General features: G+C 29.8%; 2 protein-coding genes, 2 long non-coding RNA genes and 2 other non-coding genes across 9 annotated transcripts; 1 reads left to right on the top strand and 5 right to left on the bottom strand.

Moving 5' to 3' along the window:
• Positions 1-38: 38 nt before the first annotated feature.
• LOC145054921 (uncharacterized) lies at positions 39-1,055 on the bottom strand. Its single transcript, XR_013685008.1, has 2 exons — positions 732-1,055; positions 39-652 (listed from the first exon to the last, which is right to left on the bottom strand). It is a non-coding gene; the product is annotated as an uncharacterized LOC145054921 (long non-coding RNA).
• Positions 748-959, bottom strand: LOC145056248 (small nucleolar RNA U3). The gene has a single exon (XR_013685777.1). It is a non-coding gene; the product is annotated as a small nucleolar RNA U3 (small nucleolar RNA).
• Positions 1,056-1,706: 651 nt separating the features above from the next.
• On the bottom strand, positions 1,707-2,456 carry LOC145050752 (uncharacterized). The gene has a single exon (XM_078998951.1). The coding sequence runs from the start codon at positions 2,454-2,456 to the stop codon at positions 1,707-1,709; it is 750 nt and encodes a 249-aa protein (XP_078855077.1).
• A 12,124-nt stretch (positions 2,457-14,580) lies between these two features.
• LOC145054919 (uncharacterized) lies at positions 14,581-15,398 on the bottom strand. Its single transcript, XR_013685005.1, has 2 exons — positions 14,845-15,398; positions 14,581-14,780 (listed from the first exon to the last, which is right to left on the bottom strand). It is a non-coding gene; the product is annotated as an uncharacterized LOC145054919 (long non-coding RNA).
• Positions 15,084-15,295, bottom strand: LOC145056249 (small nucleolar RNA U3). The gene has a single exon (XR_013685778.1). It is a non-coding gene; the product is annotated as a small nucleolar RNA U3 (small nucleolar RNA).
• A 1,197-nt stretch (positions 15,399-16,595) lies between the features above and the next one.
• Positions 16,596-18,533, top strand: LOC145054918 (reticulon-like protein B12). Of its 4 annotated transcripts, none has more exons than XM_079003186.1 (5): positions 16,596-16,793; positions 16,884-16,960; positions 17,537-17,711; positions 17,827-18,038; positions 18,157-18,533. In XM_079003186.1, exons 2-5 carry the CDS (start codon positions 16,891-16,893, stop codon positions 18,324-18,326), a joined length of 627 nt encoding a protein of 208 aa, XP_078859312.1. In that variant the 5' UTR covers positions 16,596-16,793; positions 16,884-16,890; the 3' UTR covers positions 18,327-18,533. The 4 variants fall into 4 exon arrangements, with proteins under 4 accessions (XP_078859312.1, XP_078859313.1, XP_078859311.1 ...); XM_079003185.1 differs by having other exon boundaries at positions 16,597-16,793; positions 17,531-17,711; XM_079003187.1 differs by having other exon boundaries at positions 16,596-16,960.
• Positions 18,534-18,977: the final 444 nt, after the last annotated feature.

The raw sequence follows: 18,977 nt of genomic DNA, 5'->3' as shown, positions 1-18,977 counted from the left end.
CACATTCTTGACAATCCAAAGGTCTAAACAATCATAAATATCAGCAACATACAGAGCATCCTTTCTAAGAAAAAAGGTTTTAGACAACAAGACAGTAGAAGAAATTAATTTCTTTTCAGACATTTCATCAAACACTTGCTTTGCATATCCAAAATTCTCCACATTTTCCATTCGCACATATTACCAGATACAAATGAAAACATGGAAAAGTATGTTAACTATAATGAGGAATCTTGAAGAAATACAATGTTGACCACATTCCCACAGGACCAAAAAAATGATGAAATTGTATGTGAGACAACCATATAACCATGCTAGGAGCCAATCAGATGGGCTGGCAACATTTATCTACTGAGCCATGGCTAAACCATGAAGAAGGCAAAATATGTAACCTCTCAGGCATTTCATCAAACAGTTGGCCTGCATCTCTAAATTGGACGCCTATCCATATGACCTTGCAGAGGAATCATGGAGAGAGTAACCTCTTAGGCAGCCTCCACCGGAGCAAAAATGGAGAGAGTAACCTCTTAGGCAGTAGAAGAAGGCAAAAAAGGAAAGGCAATCTCCTTCAGGCATTTCATCAAACATTTGGTGTGCAGCTCTAATTTAGACAAATTTCCGTATAACTTCAGCGCTTTCCATATAATAAAAACTAAAATAACAGAAGAGGGAGATGGTTTGATACTGGATACAAACGAAAGAACGAAAATCATGGAGAAATACAACCTTACCAAAAAGATATGAGTTTGTCTGTCAGACAACCATGTAGCCATGCCAGGACCATTAGATGGATTGGCAACGATCATCTACTGAGCCATGGCCGAGACCATGAAGTTCTGTTAATCACGCTCTGGTCACATGGTCGTGGTTCATCAACCAGACATGGGTTTCTGTCTTCTTAGGAATCAAGAATACAGAGGTACGAGCCTATAGAACAGATCCTGTTCAAGTAAGGTCGTGCTTCTTCTTCTCTCTCGACTCCTTATATAGTTGCTCTCATTTTTAATCTGCACCAATGTGGGATCAAACAAGTCTGACCTAAGCCGACGTACGCCTCTTTCCTTTTGGGTTGAATAACTTCAATTTCAATTAATATACTAAATAATTTTTCTTTAATAAATCTATAAAGTTTTGAATCATTAAAATGTTGTTAATAGTAAAATATCAAATTTGCTGCAACAATTTTTACAATCAGCTTTTTTTTTTGTTATAGTTTTGGTATTTACAAACTTGTCTTCTAATTTTGAGATGTACATAATTTTACCTTGTTGAATTGTATAATGTATCTTAAATGAATCGGGTTTTTATTAAGTTTTAAGTGTTATAATAGCTATATTTTTCAAGTATTCAACTTATTATAAAAACTTGTTAACTTTTTGTAGATAAAACACAATAATATGTTTAATTAAAACAAACCACTTGCATGTATATTTTAATACAAAAACCTGATCAATGGTAGAAGTTAAACTTCATGGTCATAAAATAAGAATATGAGTAAGGGTAAGAGTTACAACTACATGGTATCTATTCATCACTATGAACAAAGAAGATGTGTATTACACAGGTTTGTTAAAAAAAATATATATAAAATTTTAAACACCAACCAATTATTAAAGTAATACAATACTTATAAGTAAAGACTTTATTGTGTAAGTATATAATTGAACCCATATTACAAAATAATAATAATAATAAATCATATGTAATTAAACCCAAATCGAGTTTGCAAATGTGGTTGTTTCTTCAATATTAGATGTTTGAAGACTTAACCTCATGTTTTTTGTTAATCTTAAGAACTTGCAATTTGACCAAATGTAGGAGGAACTTATTGAAGCATTGACGATGTCTTGTCTACTTCCATTAGGAACAACAGGTAGAATTTGTCTGAAATCACCTCCAAAAACAATTGCTTTTCCTCCAAATGGAAATTTTGAGTTGCTACGAAGATCAAAACCCAATATATCCTTCAAAGATCTATCTAAAGCTTCAAAGGCATGCATGTGAATCATGGGTGCCTCGTCCCAGATAATCAATGATGTTTTTTTTAACAATTCAACAACATCACTTTCTGGCGTTATAGAAAAAAACGAATCCTCAATAAGATTTAAAGGGATTATAAACTGAGAGTGTGTTATCTTACCTCCTGTCAATAATAAGGAAGCAATATCACTTGAAGCAACATTTAACACGATTTCACCCTCCGAACTTAAAGCAACGGATAATGTTTTCCAGAGAAATGTTTTCCCTGTACCTCCGTAACCATAAACAAAAAAGACGTCTCCTTTCTTTTGTTTAACATTTATGATAATATCGTCGAAAACACCTCTTTGTTCATCTGTTAATGAACCAAGAAGCTGATGAAACTCTTGCAATAGAGTCGTCCTGTCAAAATCTAGTTCCTCTGTAATTAATAGATTATTTGAAGAAGATACAAACTCATGATCATGGTAAGGCATTCCATCAAAATCTTTGAGGCTTCAATTGTTCTGGAGTAAAAAAAATCAATCTCATAAAGTGTCAAGTTCTTAACTTGATCATCAGAAAGCGATAAACCTGTAGAAATTTGCAAGTTAATTTTTTTAGATATATAACTATATAAAATTAAAACTTACCGATAATAATAAGGTTAATAAGCTTTTGTTAATATATAAAAATATATATAATAATTTTTATTGAATAAATATAATATATTTTGTAAGTATTAATAAGTAAAACATTAATTTAAATAGTGAAAAATAACATATTACCTTGTGTCTTTAATCTTAGTTGTTGATTGTAGAGAATTCCATATGATAAGTATTGTCAAGTTTTTTCCCAGACAAAGTACAGTCTAGACAAACTATTAGACTTCAACATAGTTACAAATAGATAACGCAAATAATTTCCAGAACCTGAATGACTTGCTTCCTCAATTGCATTAATAATATTCAGAACTTGAATGATTTGCTTCCTCAATTGCATTAATAAGTAAAACATTAATTTAAATAGTGAAAAATAACAGTCTAAACAAACTATTAGACTTCAGCACATGTCCATTAACCGTACGAATGTCTGCAAAACATTTCGGACCTTTGACTTTATTTAAAAGGATTCTCAAAAAATATGCTTCGCCAAAATTAGGAGAGACAGTGTGAATTCGACCGATAGAAAAAAAAATTATCTTGGCTTCCAACAACGATCCTTCAATTTCCAAACAAAATTGGTAGGAAATTCAACATAAGAAAGTTTGTGTGCTTCCTTATTATGTTCATTACACTCCGTCCAAGCTAAGAACATCGAAGAAGAAACAAACTATTTATTGAGGACATCTTCAATATCATCGTCGGCACCATATACAACATTTTGTTGTCCAGGAAGCCTCACAACAAAATGAGTCCTAAAATGAACGTCAAATTTGAATATATGCCATGAAGCTTCACATGCAGACAAATATCTACAATCGTAGTAGTCTTTTATTTCGTCAACTACATCATCATTATCATATGCGTTGTTGCTTGGTACAACCGAAACAGTAGCTCTATCAGGACCCTTGTTAATATATTTAAACAAATATTTGATGGAAGCACCCTGATTACACCACTCAACATTAATGTGAGCTTGGTATCTTTTCAAAAGGAGTTTGTGATACGGAACCACACTTTTATTGTCTAACTTAACACCATACTTTTCAACAAAAGATCCATCATTATGTCTCCTATATATTGGATAACCATTTTCATCAACCGAAGTATGCTCTATGAATGTCTTCGGAAAGTTTTTTGAACACTTGTTATCAATCATGCATAGGCATTTAGGATTATCACTACCATAAGGACCATGTATCATGAACTCGATGACAAGTGCATACAATTTTGGATCGTCGTCTTTGTTTGGAATTTCAACAGAAATAACACGATCAATATGTTCAACGGTTTGGAGCTTGTAATCAGAGTGCATGAATAGACATATATGAGCATGAGGTAGGCCGCGCTTTTGAAACTCCATCGTATAAACAACTAGAAATTTATTTACATAGAGACGTATTATAAGATTTTGAAAAAATAAAAAAAAAAAACATAGCAACAAAATATATAAAAAAACAATGCCTTATTAATATAAGTTACCTACTTCGATCGAACCGAATAAAGATTTTTTCTTTAAGTCTTTAATCAATGAATCTAGCTTCATTTTGAACAACCTATATAGGATATCTGGTCTGTCTTCATGTTTGAGGTTTGTGTCAGTAATAAACCTTTGAATCTCGGGCCACTTTGGATTGCATGTTACAGTTATGAAATAATCTGGGTAGCCAAACCACTTACAAAGTGACATGGCATCTAAATAGTTTTGCATCATGTAGCATGCACCACCAGTAAAAGCAGAAAGCAATATCACACACTGTCCAATATTCAAAATATATGCATTTCCATTGTTTTTCATGTTTCGTAAAGTTTCATAGGATTCGCATCGAATAAATTTTTGTTGGTTACGTATGTAATATAGTCACTCGCTTTCAATCATCGTATAAGCATCGACCAAAAATTATTGAAAAAACCTTCTTAAATTCAGAATTAATGAGAAAATATTAACTCTGTCTTGAATTCTATAAGAAAATAATTCTCTCATTGTACAGTTACACCGTTTGCTATTCGTTGAACACGTAACACCTTTATAAGGGATGTCAACTCTATGTTCATCATCCCCATAAGGAAAGAGCAGTGGGTATTGAAGAGCAAGGTAAGCATGATGCAATTCATTTATACGTTGTAGACTGCCTGATTTAGTTGTTACGATGATATCTCTATTATCAATTAAATTACCAATGTCACCAACAATTAAAGCAACAACCTCAGAAGTGGTAGGTAGGTTTTATGTCCTTCCATCTTGTTGTCTTCTTCCTATAAGACGTAACTTTAGATATATATTAGGACTTACATTAAAACAATCTCTCGCCATTCTATAACACTTAACCAACCCATTTGTTGAATCCAACATAACCTTCAAAAATCTTATGATTTCAATATCAAGTTGCTGAGAAGTTGATTTGCACCCATCTTTTTGTGTAATGTTAAATAAGTATAATTAAAAAAAGGGATTATTAGAAAAAAAAATAAGCATGAATATATACCTGAAAACATGTTGTCTATTTGAAAGTTCGTTCTCAGTATCATATATGTATAGTTGAGAGAACTTTGGTTTTGATCCATCTATAGGTAGAAGGTTGCCCATACAATGGTAATTTTGACCACTAAGTCTAAAAATATATGGACCTTTGCCTTTGTTAACTGAAGAATCAACTTTTCCACCCATCGATGTAAATGAAAACATCAAATTGAAAAGACGAATGTTGTTCAGAAAATGTTTCCATTTGGGATGAACAAAACAATACAGATTTTGGTAATCTTCAGGTGCTTGATTTAATTCAGGAAGCTCGACCTTTCCGTTACCACAACACATTGAAAAAATATGTTTTGTTGCCATCTTTATTGCCTATAAGGGCTTCATTTTGCCATAATTTTGCATGATAGCTCATACAAACAAAACTCTGATCACCATGGTCGAAATTATTTGTTTAAAAAAACTTGATTAAAGATATAAATACATTATTCTTGAAATGAATTATAGTTTATATATAAAAATTAATGTTACCTTTTGAGATACGGATGTATTTTCTTCTGAAGGTAAAGCCTTTAACTATAACTATGAAAGCCATTTTTCTACCAATTAGTTCATTAATCTCAAGAGAAAAATCAACATTCTTACCCATCTACAAAAAAATGTAAATTAAACAAAAGTTAGAATTAAAATGTAGAAATGATAAGAATAAATTATGGATTTTATATTTTGGATTTTATAATATATACCTTTTCATACTTTTCTATCAAATCTGATGCATAAATGTTTAGAATACTTCTAACATCCTCGTCAAACAGAGTAAGTGTCACTACTCCCACCAAGCCTTGTACTCGAATTTTAAGCATAAAACTAAGGTATTTAACAAACAAATAAAAGAATACAAATTAGATAAATACAATAATGAAAGAATATTAAATTTCTTATGATACCTTGGTTCAACACCTATGACTTGTCCTTTGCACTTCTCATGTGTACATACCCATGATTCATTCTCAGCCACATGGTCCAAAACACTGGATTGTTCAAGGGGCATTTTTCAAACATTTCTCTTACGGTTCTTGTAAGTTGGGCAGTACCATTGTTGAATACCCTCAAACATCTTGATTGTGCCAAGAATGATGGCATAACTCCCCTATAGTAATAATCAATGATGGTGAATTAGTAAAATTAATTATTACTAATTTAAGATTTAATAATGTAAATATACCTCATCTAATTCATGGATCATGGAAATTTGGTAGAACAAATTATTTTTAAGAAAGTGATCATGTACAATATACATGATGGAAGACGTAGCACGAGAACATGAAGAAGCCGATCCACTTTCTTTTTCATTCAACATGTTTACAAATAAAGTGTAAGTATAACATCAATAAAAATATATTTAGGTTAATAGTAATATATAAAGGACTCGATTGAAATATAATCAAACTTTTTTTTGAAATCAATAATTTCTTCAACTTGCTCGTCATTGAATACCTTTGTTGCTAAATATGTGTTATTCACATATGCACGCCCTGAAAATAAGATGAAAAAAATGTTGGATTAAATTATTTCTTATATAAATATTGAAAATGGTAAAGATAAAACATTGTATTAATAAAAGGACCTCGGTGATTCATCCACTTAGCACATTGAATAATCATTACAAATCCCCCCCGTGTTTGGATACATATGAATCAATTTGTTCAGCGTAATCTCCCCACAAAGTAGTAAACACTTGTCGTCCCTAAATGTATATGAATTAAATCAACAATTTTAAAACTAATAATACACAAGTCATGAAAGAAACATACTCTACATCTTCCAATTTCAATGTAATTTTTTTATCCAGTTTTTGTGTTGCAGGCTAAGTGGATAGCATTGAAAAACATTACCAATGACATCTATAATATACACGATGGAAAATGTTAGTATATAATTAGTGTTAGGATGGACAAATTATATACAAATATTATAAGATGTAAAATGTGAAATCAACATTATGAACTTACCAAAAGAAATAGTTGAAGGGATAACCTTATTGATAAGATCTTGGAAGTTTGCAAAAGCGAAATAATTCTTGGGCCCATTAAAACGAATGCACTTGGTTATTCTAGTGGTATATTGGAAAAATATTGATTCTACCATAGAGGCCAACGATAGACAATAACTCCCCCCCCCCCCCCCCCCGAACATAGCTTACAACTTTCATCGTACTGTGCTCTCCAAAGAGCAACTCTTCTCAAAAGTTCTTCCCTTCTGAATCAGATAGATTCATATCTGAAAGAGGTTGACAATAAGTTCTTTCAAAATTGACTATTTGTCCCTTTGTTAGAGGTGTTCCAGAAATGTCTGCGATCGAGTAAATAGCTCTACGAACACCCCATTCAAGAATTGTTTTGGATCCAATCCATAGGAATCAATAAAAAAGACAAATCTCTTATGATACACCAGATCCGGCTCGGTTATTCTCTCAATTCCAAAAAAAATCAACTGGATCAAGTATGAGTTGTCGATCAGAACATATATGGATAGAACCTATAACGGGGGCTCGAAAAACAAGTAATTTCTGCTGGGCTGTTATCCTTTTTTTAGGTTCATTAGGATTCTTGTTGGTTGGAACCTCGAGTTATCTTGGTAGAAATTTGATATCTTTATTTCCGTCTTAGGAAATAGTTTTTTTTCCACAAGGAATTGTGATGTCTTTCTACGGAATCGCGGGTCTTTTTATTAGCTCCTATTTCATGAGATGATCATCTTAGGGTGATCCTTTTGTCGACGGATGCTCCTATTACACTCGTAGTCTCTGAAGGATGAGAACCAACTATGTAGCATCTACACCAAGAATTCAAGTATTGTATACGTCATTAGTCTGATACTTTGTAGGAACTACCCGTAATAACGAACTTGCAAAACGGATCTGTTTATCATAAAGAGATTCGTCGTTCCTGACCTGATTAGTTTTAATCGTCTTTTTTTTTTTAATAGAAAACTAGATTATAGCCCGCGTTAAACGCGGAAAACGCATAAAAAAACATATAATCGTTTATATATATATTGTATAATGATTATAAAAAAATATATGGTTATTGGTATTATTGAAATGTGTAGAAAATACATTGAAAACGATAAATATATATAATCATTAAAAGATCTCTTTGTAGACATCATTTTTTGTTTTATTAGTTGAACGACTTTCATCGTCTCATATAGTTATGATATTTATATATTTATAAGCATTTTAATTAGACGTTCCTTGCATAATAATATTACCTAATTTAAACATATATTGACAACCAATATACCGTTTTTTCTATTGCATTAAATATTGACAACTATTTCATTTATTCAAATAAAGTTATGTAATATAATTTATAAAATGATAAATGTTATATAGATTTAATTTTAGTATATCGTCAATGTAGATTCTTTTCTAAATCATGATTGATTTATTTTAAATTGATTATAAATATAAATGCTAGCTTTTATATTTGTTCTTATTTATTTGGTGTTCGCAAGAACTTCGCATTAGTTTTTGGCGCAACTTTGAATAATTTTATTATATCATCAATGTAATTTGATATATCTTTCATTTATATGAAATATCAAATAATGACATTTCATTACTATTGTGATAATTTAGTTTATATATTGTATTTTCACTAATCTTAACGGTCTTATTTTTTCTAATAACTGTAACGCTTTTACTAAATATACTTTTTACAAATCTCCTAATATCTTATAATTTTTATCTTACATTATAATTTTTCATAACTATGTTATTTTCAAGATTGATTGCTTTAATAGTGTTTTTTTTTCAGTCTATTCAATTTTATATTTCATTGTACAACATCATCGTTTGTATGTATTCTGAAATTTCACTTTAAAAATGCTTAATGTTTACACCTTGATATTAATTTTTTTAATAAACTCATGTAATAATTATGAAATATATATCTCATTTTAATTAACATTCACTTCCTTTATTATATCAAATTCCTCATTAAACGAATATATTTTTGGAAAATAATAATTATAATAGGGCAGCATTATCTAATACGTAAATGTTTGATATACTTTTGGAGAAAAAAAAATCAGGATCATTAAAAAAAAATTATATAAAGAAAATACAAATTTAAATTTGTTGAAATTATGGATGAAATTACCGGCGAAAATTTATTTTGGAGGGAGTTGTATTTTGTAAAGTATAATAATATTACAAAATTTGAAATATCTATATATGTTGTGTAAATTAATAAATTTTATTGTTACTATACAAAGATAAAAAAAAGTAGGTTGATATGATATACAAAAACATAATAATTTCAATGATATTTTAAAATCATGCCAAAATTAATCGGATTCTTATGACATAAAAATTTTTAAAAAATCATAATCATCTCTAATATATAAAAGTAACATTTTTGTAATTAATGTCAGTTCCCAAGATAGTTAATTTTTGTTTTGTTAAAAGTACCTAATATCTTTTCATGTTTATTTGAAAAGTTTCAGAAAAGTAGTTAACTGATTTCATTTAATTTGTGATAAAGAAAATCGAAATATATGAATACATACATTTGATATAGGAACAAAAAATAATCTAAAAAAATATAAAAGCGAAAGAAGGTACTAACCTTCTAGCGCACAAGAGCGAATGTTTATAGCAGAGAATGATGATGGAAGTTATAAGCAATATTAACGATGCTGTAGGAGAAGGTTTGAAGAAAAGAAACGATTGAAAATAAATGTGAGTCGCGGATTCGATGATGAATCGTATATGTATGTGATAATTTGAATATGATTTTTCGGTATTAATGATTTACTAATAAATAAAGATTTTATATTAATGGTTTACTAATATAAACGGATTTATATTAATAGCTGATATTAAGGCATTGATTGAAATGATTTGTTAGTAATATGTTTTTAAAATTGACCATATTAAAATCTTCATAACTGAAAATTCAAGATGTAAAATATGGAAAGCTTTTAATGAAATTAAATACATTCCATTTCAACGAATGTAAGTTATTGATTGATGATTGGAAAACATTTATTGGAATTAAATACATTCCATATATGGAAGATGATGTCAGCAATTTGATCTAAGGATGGAAAAAATAAAATTGAAATACAATCAATGGTCCAGATTATTTAAGATGATGTCATAAGGTTTCTCTTTTAGTAATATTTAAGAAAAGAAAGACAATTAAAAAATAGATTTTGTAAGCTACCCATGTATCCTTTATTCGTACGAAATAGAACGCTTAGAATGGATATAAAGAAATTCTTTGATTGGTTCTTCCCAAAGGAATGATCTATTTTATTTGACTGATGGGGCCAACAAGCACCAATAATTTTAATTAATCATGGGTAGTGATACTATTGCTGACATAATAACCTCTATACGAAATGTCGATATGTATAGAAAAAGTGTGGTTCGAGTAGCATCTACTAATATCAGCCAAAGTATTGTTAAAATACTTTTACGAGAGGGTTTTATCGAAAACGAACAATTTGTTTTGAGTGTCAACGAACTTCATAACATCATCAACATATAAACCAAGTGTTGGCTTATGAATGTAAACATCAACATATTCTTCAAGTGCTTGCCCCAATATCACATATGATTTGTCCACGGTGCATTCAATTTTATTGCCCTTCAAAAAACGATTAAATAAATAAATAATAAACAACTATATATTTAAAAGTAGTTAAAATTAGTTTTATGAGCAGGGGAAAAACAGCCATATAGAGATTTTTTCCTTAAATGACTTGTAAAAAAAAAAAATAATCATATCAATAGGATGCTAAGAGTAAATAACTAATAAACAACTATATGATTAACATGGATAGTGTATAACTAATTATATGATATTATGAAATCATTAAATAGTTTAAAAGCAATTCAGTTTAAATAACTCTTCATCCATTAAAATCATTCCGATTTGTCGTGTCTCATGTGGTTTCTACCAAGTTGTTTGTTTCCAAAGCCTGATTATTCAGACCTTAATAGTGTATTTGTCATTTAAGAGACCTAGATCATTAATCATTGTGATTTCGGTTGGATCCATGAGTTGTAAAAGAAATATAAAAACTATGATTATTACACTGACAAAATTGAGAATGATAAGCAAATAATTCATTGGAGTAAAAATATGATTTTGACTGCATATTGGTCATTCTCAACCAACTTTGGACCCATTTTAACATATTTTGACAACAATCAGGCTTTGGAACGTCGACTTCTTAAATATCATGCCCACTTTAACCATATGCATGTAGCATGAAACTATCTAAACTTCAATATATTTGAAGTGCATAGGATTTAGGTCTTGTGGAACTTATTTAGCGTACCCGACATAAAACAATTCTTAAAAACAAATATTCTGAATTAAGCCCAATCAATTCAAACTTTAGGAACCACAACCTGGATCCGAATCCAAAACCAAATGGTGGGTACCCGATGTCATTGCCTCATTGGGTATTGTACTTCCATTATGTTCACGTAATACATGTTTTGAAATAGGGAACACAAAACACTTTGATGGGTGTTGATTACATGCATTGTTGTCGACTACTCGACTTGCTTTCAAACAAAAAAAAAATTATATGGTGTAGGGTAATATACATAAAGTTATACATAAAAAAAATTATATATTTTTTAAATCAACCCGTGAACCTGTAATAAAATGAAACTGCAAATGCAAAAAGCCCACTATATATAACTAATTAGATAAGTAGACATCTACAACTCTTAATCCTGAACCATAAATGGAATCATCATCCAAAATCATGTGAAACAAAAACAAAGAAACAATATATATATATATATATATATATATATATATATATATATATATATATATTAATGACATACACATATAGAGACATTAAAAGTAGGATGATATTTAGATTTGTTGCATTTACAAATATCATTAAATAAATCAATGATTGCATATAATGAGATGGATGATTAAGTATTATATGCAAAACTGAAACAAATCAATGACAAAATATAATAAGTAAACCCATGTAGAAAGATAAATATACTATCTTTATCCAACATGATAGTAATTGGCCCAATCCACTCATACATTAAAAAAATGCAAAAGAAGCACATATGGAAAAAATGAAGTAGGGTGGTGTTGTACAGATGCAACGGACCACAAAGAAAGTGAGATGCTATTATTTGTAATAAAATGAAATTCCTAACATGTACAGAGAAAAAAAAACATAAATATTCATGTAAAGGTTTGTGAATTTTTGGTGTAATTGGGACAATACACACATGATAACAGGAAATAGCAATGCAATTTACATTGTTGAAGTAATACTTTCCATTTAATACATGGAGCTTCTTTCAATTTAGTCCAAATTCGTAGTGATTCATTACAAAACACAATGATTTCGATGTTATTACAAAACACAGTGATTTCAGGAGAGAAGAATGAGGAAGAGGAGAAGAATTGTACAGATGTAGATGAAGCATAAGAGATAACCTTTGTTAGCAGTTGTAGGCGATGAAAGTATATCAAAAGCAGCAAAGTAATCTTGATATTGAGATGCAAAACAGATTAAATACTGTAAAGTATATATATATATGGAATTTATATTAGCATATATCATATGATTTTCTGAAAATAAAAATCATATATATATATATATATATATATATATATATATATATATATATATATATAAGAGAGAGAGAGAGAGAGAGAGAGAGTTAGGTTCAAATGTTTTCACTATCTATTGTGTACATGTATGATTGATTCTGGACCAATCATTTTAGTTATTTTAAGAAAGTAATTAATGCATATTAAATGCTGAAGATGTAATTAATATCTATTATATCTTCAACATGTAATATGCATTAATTACTTTCTTAAAATAACTAAAATGATTGGTTCAGAATCAGTCATACATGCACACAATAAATAGTGAAAACAAAATAACCTAACCATATATATATATATATATATATATATATATATATATATATATATATATATATTAGTTTATAACTCGTGGGCACCACGGATTAGAAAGGTAAAAATAATTTTAATCAAATTATAAGGTAATTATTGAGCTATGATAAAAAAAAATTTAATAAATTAGGCAATAGATATTATAAATAATTTTTTTGTTGACGTGTTTGATATGTGTAAAATGAAGGAGTGAATTAGTGGGAATTTAATTAATGAGGAAAAACCTTAAAATGACAAGTGACAAATAATTAATGTGAAGCTCTAATTGATTGACATGTGGCAATGTGCTACTCTTTTATTAATAGAAATTGAATTAATTTGAAATTTGAATATAATTCATTATTAGTGGTGTGTGATTACAGGTTCCAAAAATAGACATTTTTTCCTATTATTATGAACTCAAACTATCTTTTGTTTTATATATGGACTAAAATTTAGGAAATCAAGAAAATGTCATTATAATTCTGATTTCTGATTTGCATATATATTTAGGAAATCAAACATTGTATACCTGTGTTTTCATTCAACAATATGCATCTGGCAGTATATATATTGTTTAGGTGGCATTATAATAAATTGACAAATGGCATATTAGATAAATCAAAAAATCAATAAAATGTCATATATCAATTTACATAAGGATTTGATAAGTAGCAAAAAATTCTTTATTTATTAAGAAGAATTTATATTTAGGTGTTATAAGATAGGATAAACTGTAGAAAGGAGGTTACACCATGTAACCAACCAAAAACTCCTACCAAAAGTTTCCGTTTCCGTTTCCGTTTTTCCCATTGAATTTAGGTATTTCTTCCATCCCTTATTTTTTATACTTATTTCTTTGTAATAAAACATCTCTAATAATATTTTAGTGCTGTAAATAATAAAATATCTAATTTGGAATAGGCTTTCAAATAATAGGCTTTCAATTTTCGAATATATGTACTTTTAGTTTATCTTATTGTTAAATAACATTTTAGTAAGTTAGATATATATTACTTTGAGATTTTTTTATTAAATGTAATTTAATGTATACTTTTTAATAATTGAAAACATATAACATATAGTATGTTAATACGAAAACATGACAAGCTATGAAGTTAAAAATACATGACCAATAAATAGGTTATCATATTCTAACACTCTATTTTGTTGTAAAAGATAACGTACCCAGTCTTTAACTTTAAATTTAAGCTTTGTTTCTTCTTATATTAGCATTTGTTTCTAATATTACAATTTATGATTTTATCCTCTCTTCTTTTTTTCTTTTTTTTTTAAATAAGAAATTGTCCCTTGAATGATTGCAGTTATAAACTGTCATTTCTCGCTTGTCTTCGATGACACCTTAACACCAAAACCCCCATCTTCGTACGAGAAGACCATTACAAATACAACACCAAAAGAAGGTCAACAATTGGTCAACTGAACATCCAAAATCAATACAATTACAAAATTTTGTTGTTGCTATAATTCATAGATTTTTAAAAGCATCATCTTGATAAACCAGTCCAATTATAATATGTACCAAAAAAACTCAGCACATAGTGTCACATTGTTTGTAACGGATTACAATTTACACCCTTCCATTGTATCTTCCTAAACAAATTCAATGACTCAAGAATTCCCCCATTCTTGACAATCACATGAGGCCATGAATCATAAAAAAGCCCAGCAACATACAGATTATCATCCTTCCTACAAACACCAACCTGTTAGTTTCCTCAGTCACTCATGATCAAAGTAGGGAATGAATCATTACCTGACTGTAGAAGAAGGCAAAAAAGAAAAGGCAATCTCCTTCAGGCATTTCATCAAACACTTGGTCTGCAGCTCTAATTTGGACACATTTCTATATAACTTCAGCACCTTCCATATAACAATAACTAAAATAACAAACGAGGGAGATGGATTGATACTGGATACAAATGAAAGAACGAAATTTATGTCAACTGTAATGAGGAATCATGGAGAAATAGAACCAAAAAAAAAAGATGAGATTGTCTGTCAGACAACCATGTAACCATGCCAGGACCATGAGATGGGCTGACAACGATCATCTACTGAGCCATGGCCGAGACCATGAAGTTCTGTTAATCACGCTCTGGTTACATGGTCGTGGTTCATCAACCAGACATGGGTTTCTGTCTTCTTAGGAATCAAGAATACAGAGGTACGAGCCTATAGAACAGATCCTGTTCAAGTAAGGTAAAGCTTCTTCTTCTCTCTCGACTCCTTATATAGCTGCTCTCATTTTTAATCTGCACCAATGTGGGAGGAAGTCATGAAATAAATCTGACCTAAGCCGGCGCCTTCTTTCAGTTTGGGCTTTGATAACATTAATTTTATATACTGATAATATAATATGAATATTTCTCAAAAAAAAAAAAAAAAACTTTAAGTTTGTACATTTTTATCTTTTTTCTGTTTGATGATACCTTATAACTTTAATTCGATTTTTTAGTTTTATGTTTCTATACCTTTTACCACCAATTTCCAAGTTCCCCAAAAATGAAACTTGCAAACAAATCCTAACGTTTGCAATTTTTTTCTCGATGTTACTTAAAGTTTTTTTTTTTTTTTTTTTTTTTAATCACATAATTTTCATGCAATTTTTCAATGTCACTTGGCTTATCTTTTTTCCTTGAATGTGAGTGTCATTTTTTGTTTATGTGATATGAAAGTCAAAACCTTATAAAAAGAAATTGAACAAATAGGGAAAAAAGGTGTATGCATGTGTGATGCATCTTACTAATTAACTAGACAATATTTGTAATTAATGTTACTTTAATTACAAAGCTATATATAATTAACCATGCCTTAACTATATTTTCATAAATATTTTCATAAATATTTTCATAATTAGTGCAATGTATTTAGTTAACATGTATATGTGGATATATACAATGCATTAATTACAAAAATGTAAGTAAGGTATCGTTAATTGTACATACTTTTGTAATTAAAGTAATGTTAGTTACAAAAGCTTTGTTTGGTTCACTATAAAGCGCAGACATACGCTCAAGAGGTCTCGAGTTCGAGTCTTATGTTCATCATTCTTTCAAACTTTTTTCATGTCAGCAAAAATCCCAACAAGCTTGTAAGGGGGGAAATGTAAAATAAATAAAATTAAAAAGTGAACAAAAAGTAATTGTAAAATGATATATTACTTTATTACATAATTAATTAAAATTTTTAATTTTATTTAAAATTAACACCTGTAGGTCGAGAGATTTTACCCTCTCTCTCTCCCTATATTATATATATATATATATATATATATATATATATATATATATATATTACCATCAATTGAGACACAACTATTCACATTTATATCTAATCCATTTTATGGGATTCCGAAGTATAATGTTGTTGTCTGTAGGCCTCAAAATATTAACTACATAGAATTTAACCCATATTTAAATTATTTTATTGGGTCTGTGGGTCCTACTCGGCTCACGGGAAATTGGTAGGAACGTCTTCACCGTCCCTGTGTAATGTATGTGTATAGTATAGAGACTACCCGGTCACTCACGGGAAGAATGACTTTTATATCTCTCTCTCATCATTTTATAGAAAGAAAAGCCAAACCAGAGACCCATTTTTGCTTTTTGATCTTTTAGGCTGTAATCTTACAGCTCTCAAACCCCACAAATTTCACCCACCACTACCCTAACACTCTAATTGCAATACAATACTATCAGAAAGGTGAACACAGTCCTTTACAGTTTTTTCCCTTTTTCAAAATCATATCGAACCCCTGTAGGATTTACTTTGAGATCTTTGATTGCTCTGCAGAATCTTAATGAGTTCATCAGATCGATTGTTGTTCAATAGGCAAACAAGTGTTCATCAGGCTCTCGGAGGCGGACTTTGTAAGTCTTTCTGATTTGAAACCTTCTTTTTTTCCCTTTTAATTCTTATCGCATATCGGATTTAAATTCCTGGGTTTTTTTGATTGATGGGTCAGGATCCCATTCTTATCTTGAACAATGTTCTTGGTTCCCGATAGAAGTGTACAATTTGACTTCTAACTTGCTTTCAACTTCAATTTTTGCGTCAAAGTGAAATATGATAACTACTGATTTTAGCTCGACTTGAAAAATTCAAAACAATCGGTTTATCTTTCTTAGTTAATGGTAGAACAAAACTAGAAGAGGCCTTAATCTCAATTGTTTTCAATGTACAAACTTATCTTATCAAATTTCCATTCATGGGTAATGATTATCATTAATCAAGATCTTGTTTTGATCATAATTCAAGATACGATCAGCTCTGTTGTCTTGAATCTTGATGTCATTTTGATCTTGATTCTGGGTATGCCTTAGTTCTCAAGATACAAAATTCAAATTCGTAATTGATGCAAGTTCCTAAAGGGTGTTTTGATGTGTATTTTTGAAAGTAACTATGTATGTTTTCAAAGTCTTATTATATGCATTGATCAGTTGCAGATGTGATTCTATGGAGGCATACAAATGTGACATTGGGAATATTCATAGTAACTTTAGCTTCTTGGATGATGTTTGAAAGATCCGATTACACATTCTTATCATACGTCTCCAATGTTCTCTTACTCCTACTTCTCATTCTTTTCCTTTGGGCCAAATCAGCACAAATTCTCAACAGGTAACATAGATTTCAGCCCTTATCTTCACGATCATTATTACACTTCAATTTTTTTTAAAAAAAAAAAGGAAATTATATACATTTTTTAAATCTTTGCAAACATGATGACAAACAGACCTACACCACCAATACCATACTTACAGCTGTCAGAAGAAACAACAAATGAAGCTGCAGCTTTGATTCGTGAACAAATAAACACAGTGTTATCTGTATCCCATGATATTGCACTTGGAAAAGACCCTAAAATGTTTGTTAAAGTTGCTGCATATTTATTTATCATCTCAACTATTGGAAGTCTAACTGATTTCCGAACATTGTGCTACACAAGTAAGACTTTTTTTCTTTCTATTTTTTTCTTTCTCATTAAGTGGTGGAATAAGTAAAAAAACATCCATATAAAGTTATAAAGAAAGATTATTTAAGTTGTTATGTTGTTTCATGACAGGTGTTTTTGTTGCTCTTATTGTTCCGGTTGCATATGAGAGATATGAAGAACATGTTGACTCAGTTTTAGTGAAGGGAAATTTGAAGTTGAAGGAGTTGTATATAAGATTTGATGAGGAATGTGTAAAGAAAGTAAGGAAGTGGATTTTGGAGACGAATAAACTCAGTTGATCAAATTATTTACATTCTTTTTGTGTTATATTTGTAATGGAGATGGAGGTTTTGATGAATTGATGTCAAGGTGTTGTGAAATACAAGTTGAGAAATGAATGATGATAATATTTTATTGGGTTAAATATTTTTTTTTCTCAATTTTATGTAAGTAAACAATGAGCGAACCTGTCTTTACTGAATTAGAGACAAATTTTATTATTATTATTTGTGGTATTTATGTTACAAATTCTATCCCATATTGGTGGTGAGAGTGAAGTTGATGTTAATTGCTTTTGCTTTATAAAAACGGTGTCGTCTTACGTATTTTAATAATGGCTAGCCATCATCCATGAGTTGAAGGGCCATTTTCATTAGTTTTCTTTTTATTTTCTACACCGTTTCAAATTCAGAAAGAAAAGCCTCTTCTTTTTTAGGGTCAATAAGGGTCCGTTTGTTTGGCGGAAAAGGAATGGAATTCGAGAAAAAAGAATTTCAATTCCCTCGAATACATGCGTTTGGTTGGATTTAGAGAAGGAAAAAGGATTCATAAATGAAATAAACTTTCCACTATATGGAGGAAAGTGCATTCCTTCCAAAGTTGGATGGAAAACATTCATTCTCATCAAGGAAAGTAACATATTACAAAAATACCCTTTGTACTTATCAGAA

Source organism: Lactuca serriola, chromosome 5 (assembly GCF_051521515.1).
Source record: "Lactuca serriola cultivar US96UC23 chromosome 5, Lser_US96UC23_V15, whole genome shotgun sequence".
In the NCBI taxonomy this organism is placed as follows: Eukaryota; Viridiplantae; Streptophyta; class Magnoliopsida; order Asterales; family Asteraceae; genus Lactuca; species Lactuca serriola.
Note: the sequence above shows the minus strand (reverse complement) of the source record. Positions and strands in the feature narration are given on the sequence as shown.

Excerpts from the sequence above, each read along its gene's own strand:
- LOC145050752 (XM_078998951.1), bottom strand. The coding sequence starts at position 2,456 with ATGCCTTACCATGATCATGAGTTTGTATCTTCTTCAAATAATCTATTA.
- LOC145054918 (XM_079003185.1), top strand. The coding sequence starts at position 16,891 with ATGAGTTCATCAGATCGATTGTTGTTCAATAGGCAAACAAGTGTTCAT. Across the intron at positions 16,961-17,530 it reads GGCTCTCGGAGGCGGACTTT|TTGCAGATGTGATTCTATGG; the intron begins GTAAGTCTTTCT and ends TGCATTGATCAG. Across the intron at positions 18,039-18,156 it reads CCGAACATTGTGCTACACAA|GTGTTTTTGTTGCTCTTATT; the intron begins GTAAGACTTTTT and ends GTTTCATGACAG.